Here is a 16818-nt window from a genome sequence, read left to right as displayed (position 1 = left end):
AGCTTCTGCACAGCAAAAGAAACTACCATCAGAGTGAACAGGCATCTACAGAATGGGAGAAAATTTCTGCAATCTACTCATCTGACAAAGGGCTAATATCCAGAATCTACAATGAACTCAAACAAATTTACAAGAAAAAAACAAACAACCCCATCAAAAAGTGGGCAAAGGATATGAACAGACACTTCTCAAAAGACATTTATGCAGCCAAAAAAACACATGAAAAAATGCTCATCATCACTGGCCATCAGAGAAATGCAAATCAAAACCACAATGAGATACCATCTCACAACAGTTAGAATGGCAATCATTAAAAATTCAGGAAACAACAGGTGCTGGAGAGGATGTGGAGAAATAGGAACACTTTTACACTGCTGGTGGGACTGTAAACTAGTTCAACCATTGTGGAAGTCAGTGTGGCAATTCCTCAGGGATCTAGAACTAGAAATACCATTTGACCCAGCCATCCCATTACTGGGTATATACCCAAAGGATTATAAATCATGCTACTATAAAGACACATGCACACTTATGTTTACTGCAGCACTATTCACAATAGCAAAGACTTGGAACCAACCCAAAGGTCCAACAATGATAGACTGGATTAAGAAAATGTGGCACATATACACCATGGAATACTATGCAGTCATAAAAAAGGGATGAGTTCATGTCCTTTGTAGGGACGTGGATGAAGCTGGAAACCATTATTCTCAGCAAACTATCGCAAGGACAAAAAACCAAACACCGCATGGTCTCACTCATAGGTGGGAATTGAACAATGAGAACACATGGACACAGGAAGGGGAACATCACACACCGGGGACTGTTGGGGGGTGGGGGGAGGGGGGAGGGACAGCATTAGGAGCTATACCTAATGCTAAATGACAAGTTAATGGGTGCGGCACACCAACATGGCCCATGTATACATATGTAACAAACCTGCACGTTGTGCACATGTACCTTAAAACTTAAAGTATAATAATAATAAAATTAAAAAAAAAATAAGTCTCATGAGATCTGATGGTTTATACAGGGGGGTTCCCCTGCACACATTCACTCTTGCCTGCCGCCATGTAAGACGTGACTGCTCCTCATTTGCCTTCTGCCACGATTGTGAGACCTCTCAGCCATGTGAGTCAATTAAACCTCTTTCCCTTATAAATTACCCAGTCTCGGGTACGTCTTTGTTAGCATGAGAACGGACTAATACACTAGAACAAGCCACTCCAATAGCCTCCAAACAGGTCTTTATTAATCTATTCTTCTTCCCCTCAATTCTACTCTCCCACATCAAAGTGATTTTTTAAAGTAAAAATTATTTATCTTCATGGACTTTCTGATAAAAATTCCTCAACAGCACTCCCAAATCAATAAGGCTTATAAGATGTTTTGTAACCTCTAACTTCTCTCCTAAGTCCCCTGACACCACCAAACCCTTGCCATACCTTCAGTTACTCAGAACAGAAGTTAGTTTCCATGTCACGGTCTTTGCATATGCTGATACGGCTACTTAAAATGCCCTTTCTCCCATTCTTTGAAACTTTCACACTAAGTTAGGACTCTTGTTTTATACAGTCTCTGAAAACACTTTATCATAACTATAAAATAATAATAAATTATTGTTTCAGGGAATATTCTAAATGCTTTAACATTTATTTATGTAATTATCAAGATAACGCTAGAAAGTAAGAACAATTAACTATCCCTATTTTGTAGCTAAGGACCAGAGAAGTTAGGTTAACTTCCTAAGGTTATATATCTGATAAATGCGGAGATGGGTTTTGAACCCAGACCAATTTGCTAGAGTCCCCCTTTTTAACCATGATAGTACACTGACTCTCAAATATACAACTAACAATTTAATGTGTGTTTTGTTCTTGAATTTGTAAAGGGAAAAGCAGTAAGGAGCAAATAAAAAGCCGATTGGAGGAGGAAGGTCCTTATATTGTGAACAATGGTAAGTAGGGTATACCACAATCGAATATTTATGTGTGTCAAAAAGATCACTTTAGCACAAGAACAAGAATGGACTGATTATGACTGATTATAGACATGTGAGACAAAAGCCAGTCTCTACAAGACTAATCACATGTATTTTACAGAAAGTTGCATTAATTTGAAAATGAAGTTATGCTTAAAAGAAATACTATTATACCAATTAAAAATTATTATCCACCAGGTGCAGTGGTTCACGCCTGTAATCCCACTCAACTCCCAGAGGTTGAGGTGGGTGGATCACCTGAGGTCAGGAATTCAAGAGCAGCCTGGCCAACATGGCGAAACCCCATCTCTACTAAAAATACAAAAATTAGTTGGACGTGGTGGAACGCACCTGTAGTCCCAGCTACTTGGAGGCCGAGGCAGGAGAATCACTTGAACTTGGGAGGCGGAGGTTGCAGTGAGCCAAGATGACGCCACTGCAGTCCAGCCTGGGTGACAGAGTGAGACCACGTCTCAAAAACGAAAACAAAAAAAAAATTATTATCCAAGGAGGGCTTCAGATTAAGTAGAAATAACTACTAAAAGCTATATATACCCAGTTTCCATGTTCCCAAAGAACTAACATTTTTAGGTACTTAAGTATAGTGAACACAATTTAACCTTTCAAGGAATTAGGATAATTATAACCAAACTCTTAATTTCATTATAATAGCTCTAATGTAGACATTATAGCATTACATATGTAGGACACATCTAGAACTTGTGTTAAAACAAAAACAATTCCCTAGTAGCAACTTTTTATTGTAGATTCTCTAATGTAGGGAGGAGTTTTACTGCTAACATGTTGGTACAGGTGTCACACGATAAAATCAATTGTCTCATTCACTGCTTCATACTGAGTAACAAATTTTCACTCCCAGCTACAGAGTTTGTAGTCTGCTTGCATTAAACAAGATGAAGACTGCTAACTGCAAGACATACAGTACCTGAGAAGGGGGAAAAAGTGTTTCTCAGGCACTGTTTTCCTAATGGAGATCTGAGTAATTTAGAATTTGAGTTCTTACTTTCTCTCTGAATTCCATATTCAATATCAACAAACACTTAATATATAAATATGCACAAGTTCTTGGCTATAAAATAGGCAGAAACTTAATAGAAAATCACAGCCAACTGCCATTAACACTTATCTGCCTTTTATCAAGGTGTAGCCAATTAACATCTGAAACCAATGATGAGGAGTCCTAATACCTGAAGATAATCTAGCGTTTTTATAATTGCCCTTTAGAGGGAAAACATGATAGGTAAAAATCTCACAGACTGCCCAAATTCTATGGAAGTAGAATATTCGTATATCAAATATTATATTGTTACAACCTGGAAATATTTGTTAACAAAGATATTTTTGTTTCAGTAGTATTTTTTGTGATAGGATTTTAAACTGCTTATCCTGCTTCACAACTACTATAAATAATTCTAATTTTATTTAATTCTTGAAAAACAATTTAAAAGGGGGGGGGGAGCTTAAATAAAGGACAGAAAGGCACCTACACTGCACAAAAAAATTCTAGCTTCTTAAAGAACAAAGATATTAATACCTGGAAATCTTTACCAAAAAAAAAACTCTTCATGTGAGAAACAAATTCAAGTCCTCCAAGTTCTAGAATACTATGGTTTCATATTTTTAATATGATATAGGTATAATGAAAAGTTCATGAATCTGCTTAGGATGGATCTAAGAAAAGTGAAGATTTAGATAAATTTTAAAGTCTAGAATTACAAATCATCAAATCGATAGCATGGAAACAAATAAGAGCAACTCATTGTTTTAGCCAACGCAGAATAACCATAAATAAGCAAAAAAGGCCTTAATGAATACCAAAGATAGTTAACATGTAGATACACACACACACACAAATCTATGACTGGTTGGAAATAGGCTTTAGTAGAAAGCTAGGGACCTATACAAACATTTCCACAATCACTATTTTGGAGAGTAGATAAATATCCTGGCAGAGTCCTTTCCAAGGTTTACAGAAATATTTAGCATATTTCTGTGTATTTTTGGGGGGCTCATCCAATAAAACAAGATGGCCTATATCTGAAAGATGGGGAGGGTATGTGTGTGTGTGTTGGTGGGGGAGGGGAGGGTGGAAAAACACATCACTCTTTCCTAATCCAAAAACTAAAATCTGGTGTCTGAAGCTGCTTTATTCAGAAAATATTCTGAAAAGCCATGTATGTTATCCCTTAATATGCACCCCCAAAGTCTACAAATTCTCTAGGGAGTGTTACCAAAATGCTACAAATACCTCCACAAGTTTGACTCTGATCTAGGGAGAATATGTTCTGTATGTTTCAACATGAATAAACAGATTTTGTGGTTTTCTAGAATCTTAAAATGTGCTGCACCAATATGCTTTATATAGATTCACATTTGAACAATTAATATATAAGCTTTAAAAGCTAAGTGCATCATCCTAAAACCAAAATTCTAATTATTCAAAAAGTGCTAATCCATAGGAAAAAAGTACACATATACTAAAGAACTAAATATAATTAGTACCTCTTATGAGCAGTAAGAAGTTGGAGTTGAGAACTCACACAATAGAGCCTAAAATTAAAGTAGTACTTTATCCTTAAATATTAGGATGTAAAACTATAAAATACAAATGAAAGGACATATAACAGTAGAAAATCTCTACATTTAGAATAAAAACAAATCCTCTATGCATACAGAAGGAAAATCTTCTAATGAGAATATTTTAAATCCTTAAAAGACAGTAGGCAAAGATGGGTCTGATAAAGAGGGAGGAAGGAAGGGAATATGAATACATATTGAGAAAAAAACGGGATGTACTTTGCTGAGGGAGATGTTTATATAGAGCGTCCAGTTATCTAAAAAACTCAAGAAAAAAAGGGAGACAAACTGCTGGGAAGTCTGTATTTTGATGACTTGTTTTGACACCTGAAATACCAAATACACTAGAACCCCAATCTCTTTTAACCCTCACATACTTTCTCTGAAGAAACTTAGCAACCATGGGCCATCTTAAGAGTCTGTTTTTCTTGGGTTTAATGTGAATGTCTTGTATGTGCAAAAATCTATAAATCAATGAACATGAATTATATGGGATAGATGTAGGAGAACGAAAGAAACACGTTTTGAAAGCTTTCTGAGAAGAAGCTCAAAAGTAAGGTAGTGAAGACCCAGAGCTACATCCCTACAAAATTAAATCTGTAATGTTTAGATCATGATTTCCAGTGCAAGGCAGACAAGGAGAAAATGCCAGGAGTGTTGGCATCTCTCTCTCTCTCTCACACACACACACACACGACACAGGATCTGATGAGTTTATTCATTCGTTCAACAAACATTTGCTGAATTACGTACCAGATATCTATACTTATTTTTGTTAACTTCAAACCTAGAGATTGGTAGAAATGTTCCAGTCCTCCTGTCAAGACTTCAAGGAAAAAGATGTTTGAAATTTCTGTTTCTGTAAAGATTAAAAACATAGCTACCTGCCTAATACCTCAGGAAAAAATAGCACATCTAAAGCTAGTGGAAGAAAACTAAAACTTGCCTCCTCCTGAGACCAAGTTACATATGGCAAAATTATAGTCTATGGACTTAGGCCTTCCCCAACTTTTTTTTTAGCTTCTTTTTTGAACGTGGGTTTTCTGGACCTGCTATATACACTGTGGAGAATATAAAGTTTAAAAAAATGTAAGAACCTTCCTTTGCATTATAATATTAATAGTTTATTAAGGTTTTTTTCTTATTTCACATCTAACAAGAATTAAAATTATTTCTTCACTATTTGTTAAATAATTTATGAGTTTTATGAGAAAAATAATTGATAACAAACATTATATTTCTAAACCAACAAAATGACTCATTGATAAAATGGCCCAACATCCACCCTCAAAATACTGATGACAGTACCATTTTTCCCCCAGCTTTCCCCACCACATACTTACCTGTGCAACTTCTTTCAACATTTGCTACTCTGGGGATTGGAAAGCTCAGAGCTGGAGGCTGAAGTGAAGAAGGAAAGGTTGGAGGGTGAGCCATGGCACCAGCCCCACCCTAGGAGCTCCCCTGAGATATTACAGCAGGGTTGACGCCATAGCTCTGAAGTTCAACTCCAGCAAACAGTAAGAAAGTCCAACCAGAACATGATAAACGATGGGATTCTTCCGTTCTTTGAAAAATAAGGAAATCATGCTATAAAGATCTGAATGTCCAGTTTCAACATTATGACTCCCTGTTCACCTCTTCATTACTGGCCAAACCCAGATTCATCTTTCAGACTAATTCAACGAACTAAGTTTAAAAAAAAAAAAAAAAAAGCAGTGCTCACCACAAACTTGCACACTTTTCCAGAAAATGCAAAGACAGAGCTTACCTGGCCATCATGAAAACATGTAAGACAGTGTGTTCAAATACTTTGTGCCTATCCACTCCTTGTACACTCTCTTGCTCTCCTGAGTACTCAACATTAAATCTAAGGCTCTCATACACATTAACACCATCAACAAGCAGAATTAAAGTTGTACTATATGGATGTACTTAAAATTCGTAAAGGTGGACCAGTGAACTTTTAAAACCTACACATAACTCTGATATAAGTACAATCCTTGGGAAAAAGTGAATTTCTTAACTGCTCCATGCTGATAAAAACAAATAAGGACCCCTCCATCAAAAAAAACCTGGCACTTTAACCAAACAAGATAACAAAGAGAAAAATTTTAAGATTTTAAAACAAAACAATCTGAATATAGGATTTAAATAAGATATGAAATCCAGGCCAGACACAGTGGCTCATGCCTGTAATCCCAGCACTTTGGGAGGCTGAGGCGGTCAGATCACCTGAGGTCGGGAGTTCGAGACCAGCCTGACCAACATGGAGAAACCCTTCTCTATAAAAAATACAAAATTAGCCGGGCATGGTGGCACATGCCTGTAACCCCAGCTACTCGGGAGGCGGAGGCAGGAGAATCTCTTGAACCCAGGAGGTAGAGGGTGCAGTGAGTTTAGATCGTGCCACTGCACTCCAGCCTGGGTGATAAGAGCAAAACTCTATCTCCAAAAAAAAAAAAAAAAAAAAGATATGAAATCAATTCACTTTTACAAAAATGTTGAATCCTTGAAAATATAAAAAGTGAGTTATTTTCAGAGAAAAATAAACTCTATTACAAATACTAAAACTAATAAAAATAGAAGCTTATTTAAGACATCTGTTCAATAGCATAAATAGATATTATTGAAGGTGACAAATTATTTTAAAACCTTTACATTTTAAAAATATACAGAGGTATCAGAATCCTAATTTATGTTACAGGAAGTAATTAAAAATGAAAAGTATTCTTTAGCAAGGGAAGACATGATCTTTAAAATGTTTCTAAACATCTCACCATGTACACTAATTCAATAATCACTGAGTTAGCATCTACTACACACAGTGCTAGATGTTAGGTATTACATTTTATACTTATACACTATCCCCTTCAGGCTCAGAATAAAAGAACATCAGAAATCAAACGGAATAGAGGTGAAACACATTTACAATGGACTCCTGCACCATTACCAAGGCCTCCAAGGCCTTCATGACCTTACTCTTTGTTATCTCTAATCTCCCCTGTTAGCATTCTCCCCTTCTCTTCATGTGCTCCTGCCATACTGGCCTCCTTGCTATTCCTCAAACACATCCGACATACTCCTGTCTCCAAGCCCTTGCCTTTGTTATCCCCCAGGAATGCTCTTCCTCTAGACATCCAGATGGCTTCCTACTTCACCTACTTCAGGTGTGAAGTCATCTCAGTAAGGAATTCCTTGTGTATTTAAAATTACAATACTTTGTCCCCCACCCCTTACATTTAGTTTTACATTTCCTTAGTCTTCTCCAATCCGAGACTTATCCTAGTCTTTCTTCTTTCATAATATTGATGTTATATCATACACACTGCAGAATGTCCCACAGTTTGGGTTTGTCAGATGTTTTCTCATTAGACTGAAGTTATGCATTCTGAAAGCCACATCACCACAGAGCTGATGTAGTCTTCTCAAGTGCATCATATGTGATGCATATATTCCAATATATGAGTGCATATGATGTTAATATGTCTTATTACAGGTGAAGTGGTGCATCTGGAAGTTTTCTCCACTGTAAACTACTAGTTTTCTCTTTTTAAATAAGAAATGTTTTGGAGTACTGTGAGAACATGCAAATACCTGTCTGCCCTTACATTTCTGTCCACTCCTTATAGCATTCATCCGTGAATATTGCTCGCAGTATCTATTACCGTGGTGTTGTTTTGTTTTGTTTTTTTGAGACGGAGTCTCACTCTGTCGCCCAGACTGGAGTGCAGTGGCACGATCTCGGCTCACTGCAAACTCCGCCTCCCTGGTTCACGCCATTCTCCTGCCTCAGCCTCCCAAGTAGCTGGGACTACAGGTGCCCGCCACCACGCCTGGCTAATTTTTTGTATTTTTAGTAGAGATGGGGTTTCACCGTGTTAGCCAGGCTGGTCTCGATCTCCTGACCTGGTGATCTGCCTGCCTCAGCCTCCCAAAGTGCTGGGATTAGAGGCGTGAGCCACCACGCCTGGCCTACCATGGTGTTTTAATGGTAATTTTCTACTTTCCTTCTCTATTTAATGGAAATGCTTTAACAAAGCAAACCAAATCTTTTAAAGGTTTCACTGTTAACTATGAACACAGTGTCAAAGACTTTACATAAATGGACCCAAGTGATTCAGGTAGAATGTGAAGACTAGTGGCTCAAACTAAAGGCTCTTCACTCTACCAAGCACATTTGTTTTAGTTTTATCACAGTGCCTTTAGAAAAGTGCCTTGGTAGAAAAGAATAGGTGTAAAATTTCGTGTGCTGGTAGCATTTTTGGCCCTAATAAGGGTCTTTCCTTTTTCCTTGAAAACATCTTATATTTTCATTAGCACATTTATTATACCGTCTTTAATTTACTGATCCAGATAAAACAATACAGAGATAATATACTATTTTATGCTATACAACACAGATTTTTTTAAAGTAAGAAATGCTTATTAGTAAAATTTTTACCTGACAGCTGAGAAAATGAATGACCACTGTATCTATGGGCCTACTGGATTCTAGGGAATCTTAAGGGAATCAGGAAATTCAGAGGAAACAGTCCAATTTTTAAGTTAAATTGAATCAGGACTATGACAATTCTACATAAGAACTGGAATTCATTTACTGACCTGTACTGTTTTATTTTTCATTCTAAATGACCTTAAATGCTGAGAAATGGTCTGAAATTTGTGTATATTGCACACTGTATAGTATTTTATACAAGAGAAAGCATCCAAGCCTTGTCTGAATATTGACACAAAAGCTTATTCTCTTTATCAGGGATGGTTTTCATTCATCTTCTCAACCAAAATATAGTTTTTAAAAATGAAATAAGGGTGCAGTGGCTCACACCTGTAATCCCAGCATCTTGAGAGGCTGAGGTGGGAGGATCACTTGACAAGCCTGGGCAACATAGTGAGACGCTGTCTCTATAAAAAAAATTTTAATAAGAAAAAATAATTTAAAAAAATGAAACATTAAGACTTTCACTTCCAACCAAGAGAGAGTAGTGGTAGTATTAGTTGTAGCAGCAGCCCACCTAAAACAACTTGAAAATGGACAAAATATATTAAACAATGGATTTCAGACACAGGATATCAGGCCGTGCAGGACAATAATCCTTGAGACAAGAGAAAGAATCAATGAGGGCTCAACAACTACCCTTGCTTATAAGACTGAAAGAATTTTCAGTGTGCAGTGAGGGAGAGGGATTCCAGATTGGTGGAGCCCAGCAATCTTTGTGAATTGAGGAAGTGGAGAAGAGGGTAATTAAAGGCAGCCAGAATAGGCTGGGATACTAAACAAGAATGACTGGCACAGAGAAAGAGCTCTGAAAATATGCAGAGGGTCCCTCTGAGATTTCAGCTAAGTACTGATTAGCACATGCATGGAAGGAAACTACCAGAAGCTAAAAAAAACAAAAAAAAAGGCCACCTGAAAGAAACAGAGAAAACAATCCCCAGGGCCCAGACAGGGCTGGGAATCATTTATTTTCCTACGAGCCAGAGTAGAAAAACATAATGTACATAATTCAGAAAAGAATTGCTTAAGTAGTTGGAAGAAAATTAACCCTAAAGTTTACTCTGGTTCTGTTAAACAAGACCAAAAAAAAAAAAAAAAGGATGTCTCAAAGATCAAATGGCTTCTATTATAAGTAACTTAACTGCAACCACAAGAAATCTGAAGAATATTAACAGAAATACAAACATTATATAGCACTCAACAAGATAAAGTTTCCAAAGACTGGCATCCAAGCAAAAATCACCAGCCATGCAAAGAAGCCCTAAAAGAGAACAGATGAGGAGGAAAAAAAAACCAACACTCAATAGAAACAGACATAGTTTCTATTAGTAAACATGAGTAACAGAATTAGTAGACAATGATATGCAAAGAGTTATAATTACATTTTGTATGTAAAAGAAGGCGGAATAATTGGCATGCTGAAGAAAAGATTGGCAAACTTAAAAAAACAGTAATAAAAACTATCCTAACTAAAGCATGGTGAGAAAAAAAGAAAGAAAAAAATGAACAAAGCATCAGTAAGCTATGGGACAACTCCAGGCAATTAGATATATGTGTAATTGGAGTCCTCAAAGGACAGTGAAGACAGAGAATATATTCAAATAAATAATGGATTAAAAAAATTCCTAAATTTGTATAAACATACAAATTCAAGAAGCTCAACAAATCCCACGTGTAAGACTCATAAAAAAAATTATACTTACATAGACCTTAATCAAGCTGTGTAAAATAAGTGACAAATTTAAAAATCTTAATATTAGCCAGAGAGAAAAAGGTATATTATATACACAAGACTAAAGATAAGAATGACAGCAGACTTTTCATAGGAAATTAGAAGACAGCGAATCATCATTTAAAAAATTCTAAAAGCAAAAAACCCGTCAATTTTGAACTTCAGACTCAGTGAAAGTATATTTACAAATAAAGGTGAAATAAAGACTTTTCAAACAAAACCTAAAATAATTCATCACCACTAGATGTGCCTTAGAAAAAAAAATTTTTAATCCTTTAGGTAGAAGAAAAATATTATGAAGAAAGAAGGGAAGAAAGAAAAAAGGAAGAGAAGTGAGCAAGAAAATAAAGCAGGGCAAGGGAGGGAATAAAAAAAAAGTGAAAGGAGAGAAGAAAGGGATAAGAAGTAAAAACAGGTAAAGATGGGAAGAAAAAGAGAAAAAGAGTCAACAAACCTATTCCATTATGAATGATAATAAAACGCAGAAATAACATTACCACCATCCCTAAAATTACCATGAACAATGAGAAAATGTAACAGAAGTCTAAGCAGAAAATGTTTCCCTTAGGAAGTGAGATTTCAGCTGAGATCTAAAGAATAATTAAAATAGATGTTGTTTGGTAGTACAACTAAGAACCCAGAATGCCCCACTAAATAACAACTAAAATCACTCCATAAAATACTAACTTTATCCAATCAACAATACTTACTACATGCCAGACATTATTCTCAGGTGAGGATACAGCAATGAACAAAATAAACACTAACAGAGGTTACATTTTTAAGTGTACAGCTGAACCTGCAAGGGAGGAAGGGAAATTCAACACCCTTAAATGAGAGTAAAAGCTAGAATTCCAGAGAAGCCACAAGCTTATATCCCTAAAGGAGAAGCTATTTAAAAAAGCTTTTTATAAATCATGTACCTTAAAATGTTACACCATGGCTGAGAGCGGTGGCTCATGCCTGTAATCCCAGCACTGTAATCCCAGGCCGAGGTAGGTGGATCACCTGAGGTCAGGAGTTGGAGACTAGCCTGGCCAATGTGGTGAAACCTCATCCATACTAAAAATACAAAAAAAATTAGCTGAACATGGTGGCAGGTGCCTGTAATCCCAGCTACTTGGGAGGCTGAGGCAGGAGAATTGCTTGAACCACGCAGGCAGAGGTTGCAGTGAGCCAAGATCGTACCATTGCACTCCAGCCTAGGCAACAAGAGCGAAACTCCGTTTCAAAAAAAAAAAAAAAAAAAAAAAAAAAGCTACACCATAATTGTAATAACCCCTTAGTAAAGAGGACAGCAAAAAAATCTTGATGTTCCTGTTATTTATGGTAAGCAAAAGGTGGTGAAGGAATGCTCTGAAAATTTATAGCCACAAAAAAGCATGAATTCGCATTGCCTATGTGGACTGCAACCTCAAGCTAATATTTTATTTGGAATTGGTTCTGGATTGGTAGTGCCTTAGGGTCTTAGCAAAAACAAGTGAAAATCCCCTTGGAGAAATGTCCCCTTCTACCCAGTCCTCAAAGAATTCCCAGAGTTCTAAGAAACATGAAATGATAGCTTAATATACACACAAGGAAACAAGGCACAATGAGAACCAGCAGAAACAAAAACATTAGCATAATATGTGACAACTTCCAATTGTTGGATTTATCACACGCTAAACACAAAAATTTATAAAATAATTAAAGAAATAAGATATATTGGAATCTAGATCTAAACAAAGGGATAAATGATTATATGGATACATAAGATGTACATAATAAGATTAACACTCGATCTAACAGAGAGAAACAAAGCAATACACCTGCCAATTTGGTTAATATACATTTTGTTCAAACACATAAACAAATAATTGTATCATACAGACCACATTCTTGAACCAAAATGGAATTATATGAGAAATTAGCAACAAAAAGATAACTAGACAAACCTGATAATTACCTGGAAAATTAAAAACGTAAGATTAAAGAACAGTATAACAAACCCTAAGAAGTGAAAGGAAAACATTAAAGAACACTGATGAATAGAAAACAAAATTAAATTTTAGAAATAAATAAAGGCTAAAATTTGACCCCTAGTAAAACTGACAAATTACTAGTAAGTCTGACCAAATAAGGGGAAAACGCACATAGTAAACAACCTTAAGAAGAAAAAGATGCTACAGAGGAAAAAATATATAAGGTAGCATTATGAACAATTTCTTTACCCTGATAAAGTATATCTATAAAAAAATCCTGTATCAAATATTATTTAATGATGACAACTTCAAAACTGGTGACAATTTCAAAACTGTCATTTCCAAAGGATGTATTTACTTATATGAACCCCCCAAAAAGCCTACAGATAAATTATAAAAATTAAAAAGTTTAGCAACATTGAGATACAAAAATCAATTTTAAAAGTCAACTATATTTCAATAACACCTATAACTAAAAATTTTTTCTTAATTTACAACCAAGAAAAGCAACAAAAGTAGTCATAAATTGGACTAAAGATTTCTAAGTCCCTTATGAAAAAAATATAAAACTTTGAGAGAAAACATGAAAGAATACATAAACTTATCGATTCTTCCACAAAGAAAACTAAAGTCAATGCAATTCCACTTACAAACTCAATACTTCTTTTTGTGTTGGAGGCGAGCATTCTCATGAATATTCTAAATTTGTCACAGAGCAAAAGGCCAAGTCAAGACTCTTATGAAGAAAAAGGTTGACAGACAGACATGAAGATTTAACACAAAGCTTTAGTATTTAAGAAAACATGATATTGGTACAGGCACAGACAAACACATCAAGGTAACAGAGACATAAGAAATCCATGCATATAAAGAGAAACTTGATTTACAATAGAGCTAGCACTACTGAATAGTTAAGGAGGGTAGAATAAATTGGTACACAATGCTAATGTGATAATTTAGGTGCAGGGGAAAGGAAACTGTACTTCTAACACCATGTACAAAAATCAATTTCAGGTAGATTAAATATGGAAGACAAAACAAAAAATCTTTTTTAAAAGACTATGAAGAAGAATATCTCAATATATCTCAAACACAACCTCAATAGATGGAAAAAAATTTTAATTCTGAAATTATCAAATGTCAGATGAATATGAGGACTACTGATGGGGCTCAAAATTGGTATAAACACTCCCAAATACAATCCTAGAAGACCTCTTAGGAATGTAATCTTCCTGAAGTTTTAGAATACTGCTTTGTTCAGATAAACTTCTCTAACTTCATAAAGTTCTCTCTTCTGTTATTTTCACATAGTGTTTGAAAATATGATCACTTATTTACTGAGATTTCCTGGTTCTGTTCCCCTCTCCCATTTTTATCTGGACCTTCTCTTTCCAATGTCACTGTTGTCCCTTTCCTGCTCAATTTTAATTCCTCTCCTCAGTGGAATCCTAGAAGGACACACTGGTGGGTCACTCTCAAGAGGTCAGAGAGCTAAGCTGCTCCAATCACTTTAGCCTTACCATGGGTTCCTCACTCACCTTATGAGGTTGACAAAATCTCTCCCAATTTCAAACTGGCTAATTGTACTTACCAGTGAATACCTGTTGACTACATTGGGTGCTTCCACTCTCAGGTCCATCAGACATCCCAATGGGTCTCATTTTATGCATAAAAACTGAAAACTGTAGGTCTTTTTCTTAGTTCTCATCTGCTTATATTGGGGTTCATGGGGACACTTTGTCAAGAAGTTCTGTTATGTTTCATGAGTTTTAGTTTTGCTGTCTAGCTGGTTCTATTTTTATGTGGAAATTCAGAAAGATTAAAAAAAAAACAAAAAACTAATCTGCCACCATCAGTGCTATCATCCCAGACTCCACGCAAGACCTAAGATAACCTCTTAAAAGATAACTTTGCGGCCAGGTGCGGTGGCTCACGCCTGCAATCCAAGCACTTTGGGAGGCCAGGGCAGGCGGATCATGAGGTCAGGAGATCGAGAGCATCCTGGCTAACACGGTGAAACCCCATCTTTACTAAAAAAAAAAATACAAAAAATTAGCCGGGCGTCGTGGTGGGCACCTTAGTCCCAGCTACTCAGGAGGCTGAGGCAGGAGAATGGCATAAACCTGGGAGGCAGAGCTTGCGGTGAGCCGAGATCAGGCCACTGCACTCCAGCCTGGGCGACAGAGCAAGAGTTCGTCTCAAAAAAAAAAAAAACAAAACAAAAACAAACATAACTTTGCTTGCTTCTGTATTTTCTCTGATTCACAGAAATATCCGCATTAATGTCTTAACTTTTGATTTAATGAGTACACATTTCACATTCATGATTAAGGCAAATCACTTAAATGTAAACTATTTTTCTGAAAGAGAACACTTCATATTTCATATATAAAGTCTAGGTCATACGTTGCCAAAAGGAACACCAGAGCGAACACACAGGGGTGCTACTAGATATTTTATATCTTCTTAGGAAATACAGCAATATCTATCAGATAATCATATGAATATAAGTGATTTGGACCTAATTACTCATTTAGCAGAGTTTCTTTTGGCCCAAGGGCACTACGAAAAAATTACCAATTCACTAAGGGTGCTATAAACCAGGTGTCTTGGTGAAACTTATTTTTTGGAAAACAAATGTCACCTTATTTGATGATTTCAGATGATAATAAAAAAAGTATCAGAACGTATAATGCATTCAAAGAAAGGTTAACACTTAGCATCACACGGCAATGAGCCAACCAATGAGGAACTTGGGAATTCATTTAACTTGATTTGACATTACTGGTTGGCCTGAGAAAGAGGACAAAGAGAAGCCATGAATGCCAAAAAAAAAAAAAAGGTCAAATTTTATTTTTAAAAATTTAGATTAGGTCGGCACAGTGGCTCATGCCTGTAATTCCAACACTTTGGGGAGGTCAAGGCAGGGAGATCACCTGAGGTCAGAAGTTTGAGACTAGCGTGGCCAACATGGTAAAATCCTGTATCTACTGAAAAATACAAAAATTAGTCGGATGTGGTGGTGCGTGTAGGTAGTTCTAACTACTTGGGAGGCTGAGGCACGAAAATTGCTTGAACCCAGGTGGCAGAGGTTGCAGTGAGTGGAGATGGTGCCACTGCACTCCAGCCTGGGTGACAGAGTGAGATCCTGTCTCAAAAAGAAAAAAAAAAAGCTGGGCATAGTGGATCACACCTATAATTCCAGCACATTGGGAGGTCGAGGCAGATGGATCACCTCAGGTCAGGAGTTCGAGACCAGCCTGACCAACATGGAGAACTCTGTCTCTACCAAAAAACAAATACACAATTAGCTGGGCATGGTGGCACATGCCTGTAATCCCAGCTACTCAGGAGGCTGAGGCAGGAGAATCGCTTCAACCCAGGAGACAGAGGTTGTGGTGAGCACTCCAGTGATCGCGCCACTGCACTCCAGCCTGGGCAACAAGAGCGAAACTCCATCTCAAAAAAAAAAAAAAAAATTTACATCATGAAGTCAAAGTGACTTCCGTTGCTGATCATGTGATCATGACATGAACAGAGCTTTCACAATCAAAAATGTAATTATAAGAGCAACTTCATCTTAAGCAGCTGTATAAATGCAAGTAAAGGGCACATAAAAAGTCATTCTACCCCTTTACTTTATCTCTGGCTAGTGATAACATGTCACAGCCATCTGGTTGCAAGGCTTTCAAGAGCAAAGAAGAGGAAACTGAACCAATTCATTGGATTCAGGCTTTTTTCCTTTTTTTTTCTTTTTAAAACTCATTCTTTCATTAGGTCGCTCTTATTCATCTTCACCTAACACCAAGCAGCAATAATAACTACAAACTCAATTTTTCTTCTCTGGGCACCAGATCTGACAACTTTTCAATTGTTAAGTATTAATTTAATAAAATTCTATCTAGCTATATCTATCTAGCTATCTATCTATATATCTATCTATCTATCAATCAATCGACTGATTGATCGACCAACTGACTGAGGGTCTTGCTCTGTCACACAGGCTGGAGTGCAGTGGTGTGATGATAGCTCACTGCAGCCTCAAACT

At 36.5% G+C, this 16818-nt stretch overlaps 1 protein-coding gene across 2 annotated transcripts in view; it reads right to left on the bottom strand.

Moving 5' to 3' along the window:
• Nucleotides 1-16818, bottom strand: part of CNOT2 (CCR4-NOT transcription complex subunit 2) — a 112287-nt gene that overhangs the window by 54819 nt on the left and 40650 nt on the right. The window contains exon 2 of one of the 2 annotated variants that reach the window (XM_034936220.2): nucleotides 5923-5980. The exons of the other annotated variant lie outside the window; for it this stretch is intronic. Coding sequence (XP_034792111.1) covers nucleotides 5923-5943 — 21 coding nt within the window. The 5' untranslated portion in view covers nucleotides 5944-5980. The remainder of the gene's footprint in view (nucleotides 1-5922; nucleotides 5981-16818) is intronic. 2 annotated transcript variants of the gene reach the window in all.

This window comes from Pan paniscus, chromosome 10 (assembly GCF_029289425.2).
Source record: "Pan paniscus chromosome 10, NHGRI_mPanPan1-v2.0_pri, whole genome shotgun sequence".
Taxonomy (NCBI): Eukaryota; Metazoa; Chordata; class Mammalia; order Primates; family Hominidae; genus Pan; species Pan paniscus.
The sequence above is the reverse complement of the archived record's forward strand: the minus strand, read 5'-3'. Positions and strand labels throughout refer to the sequence as shown.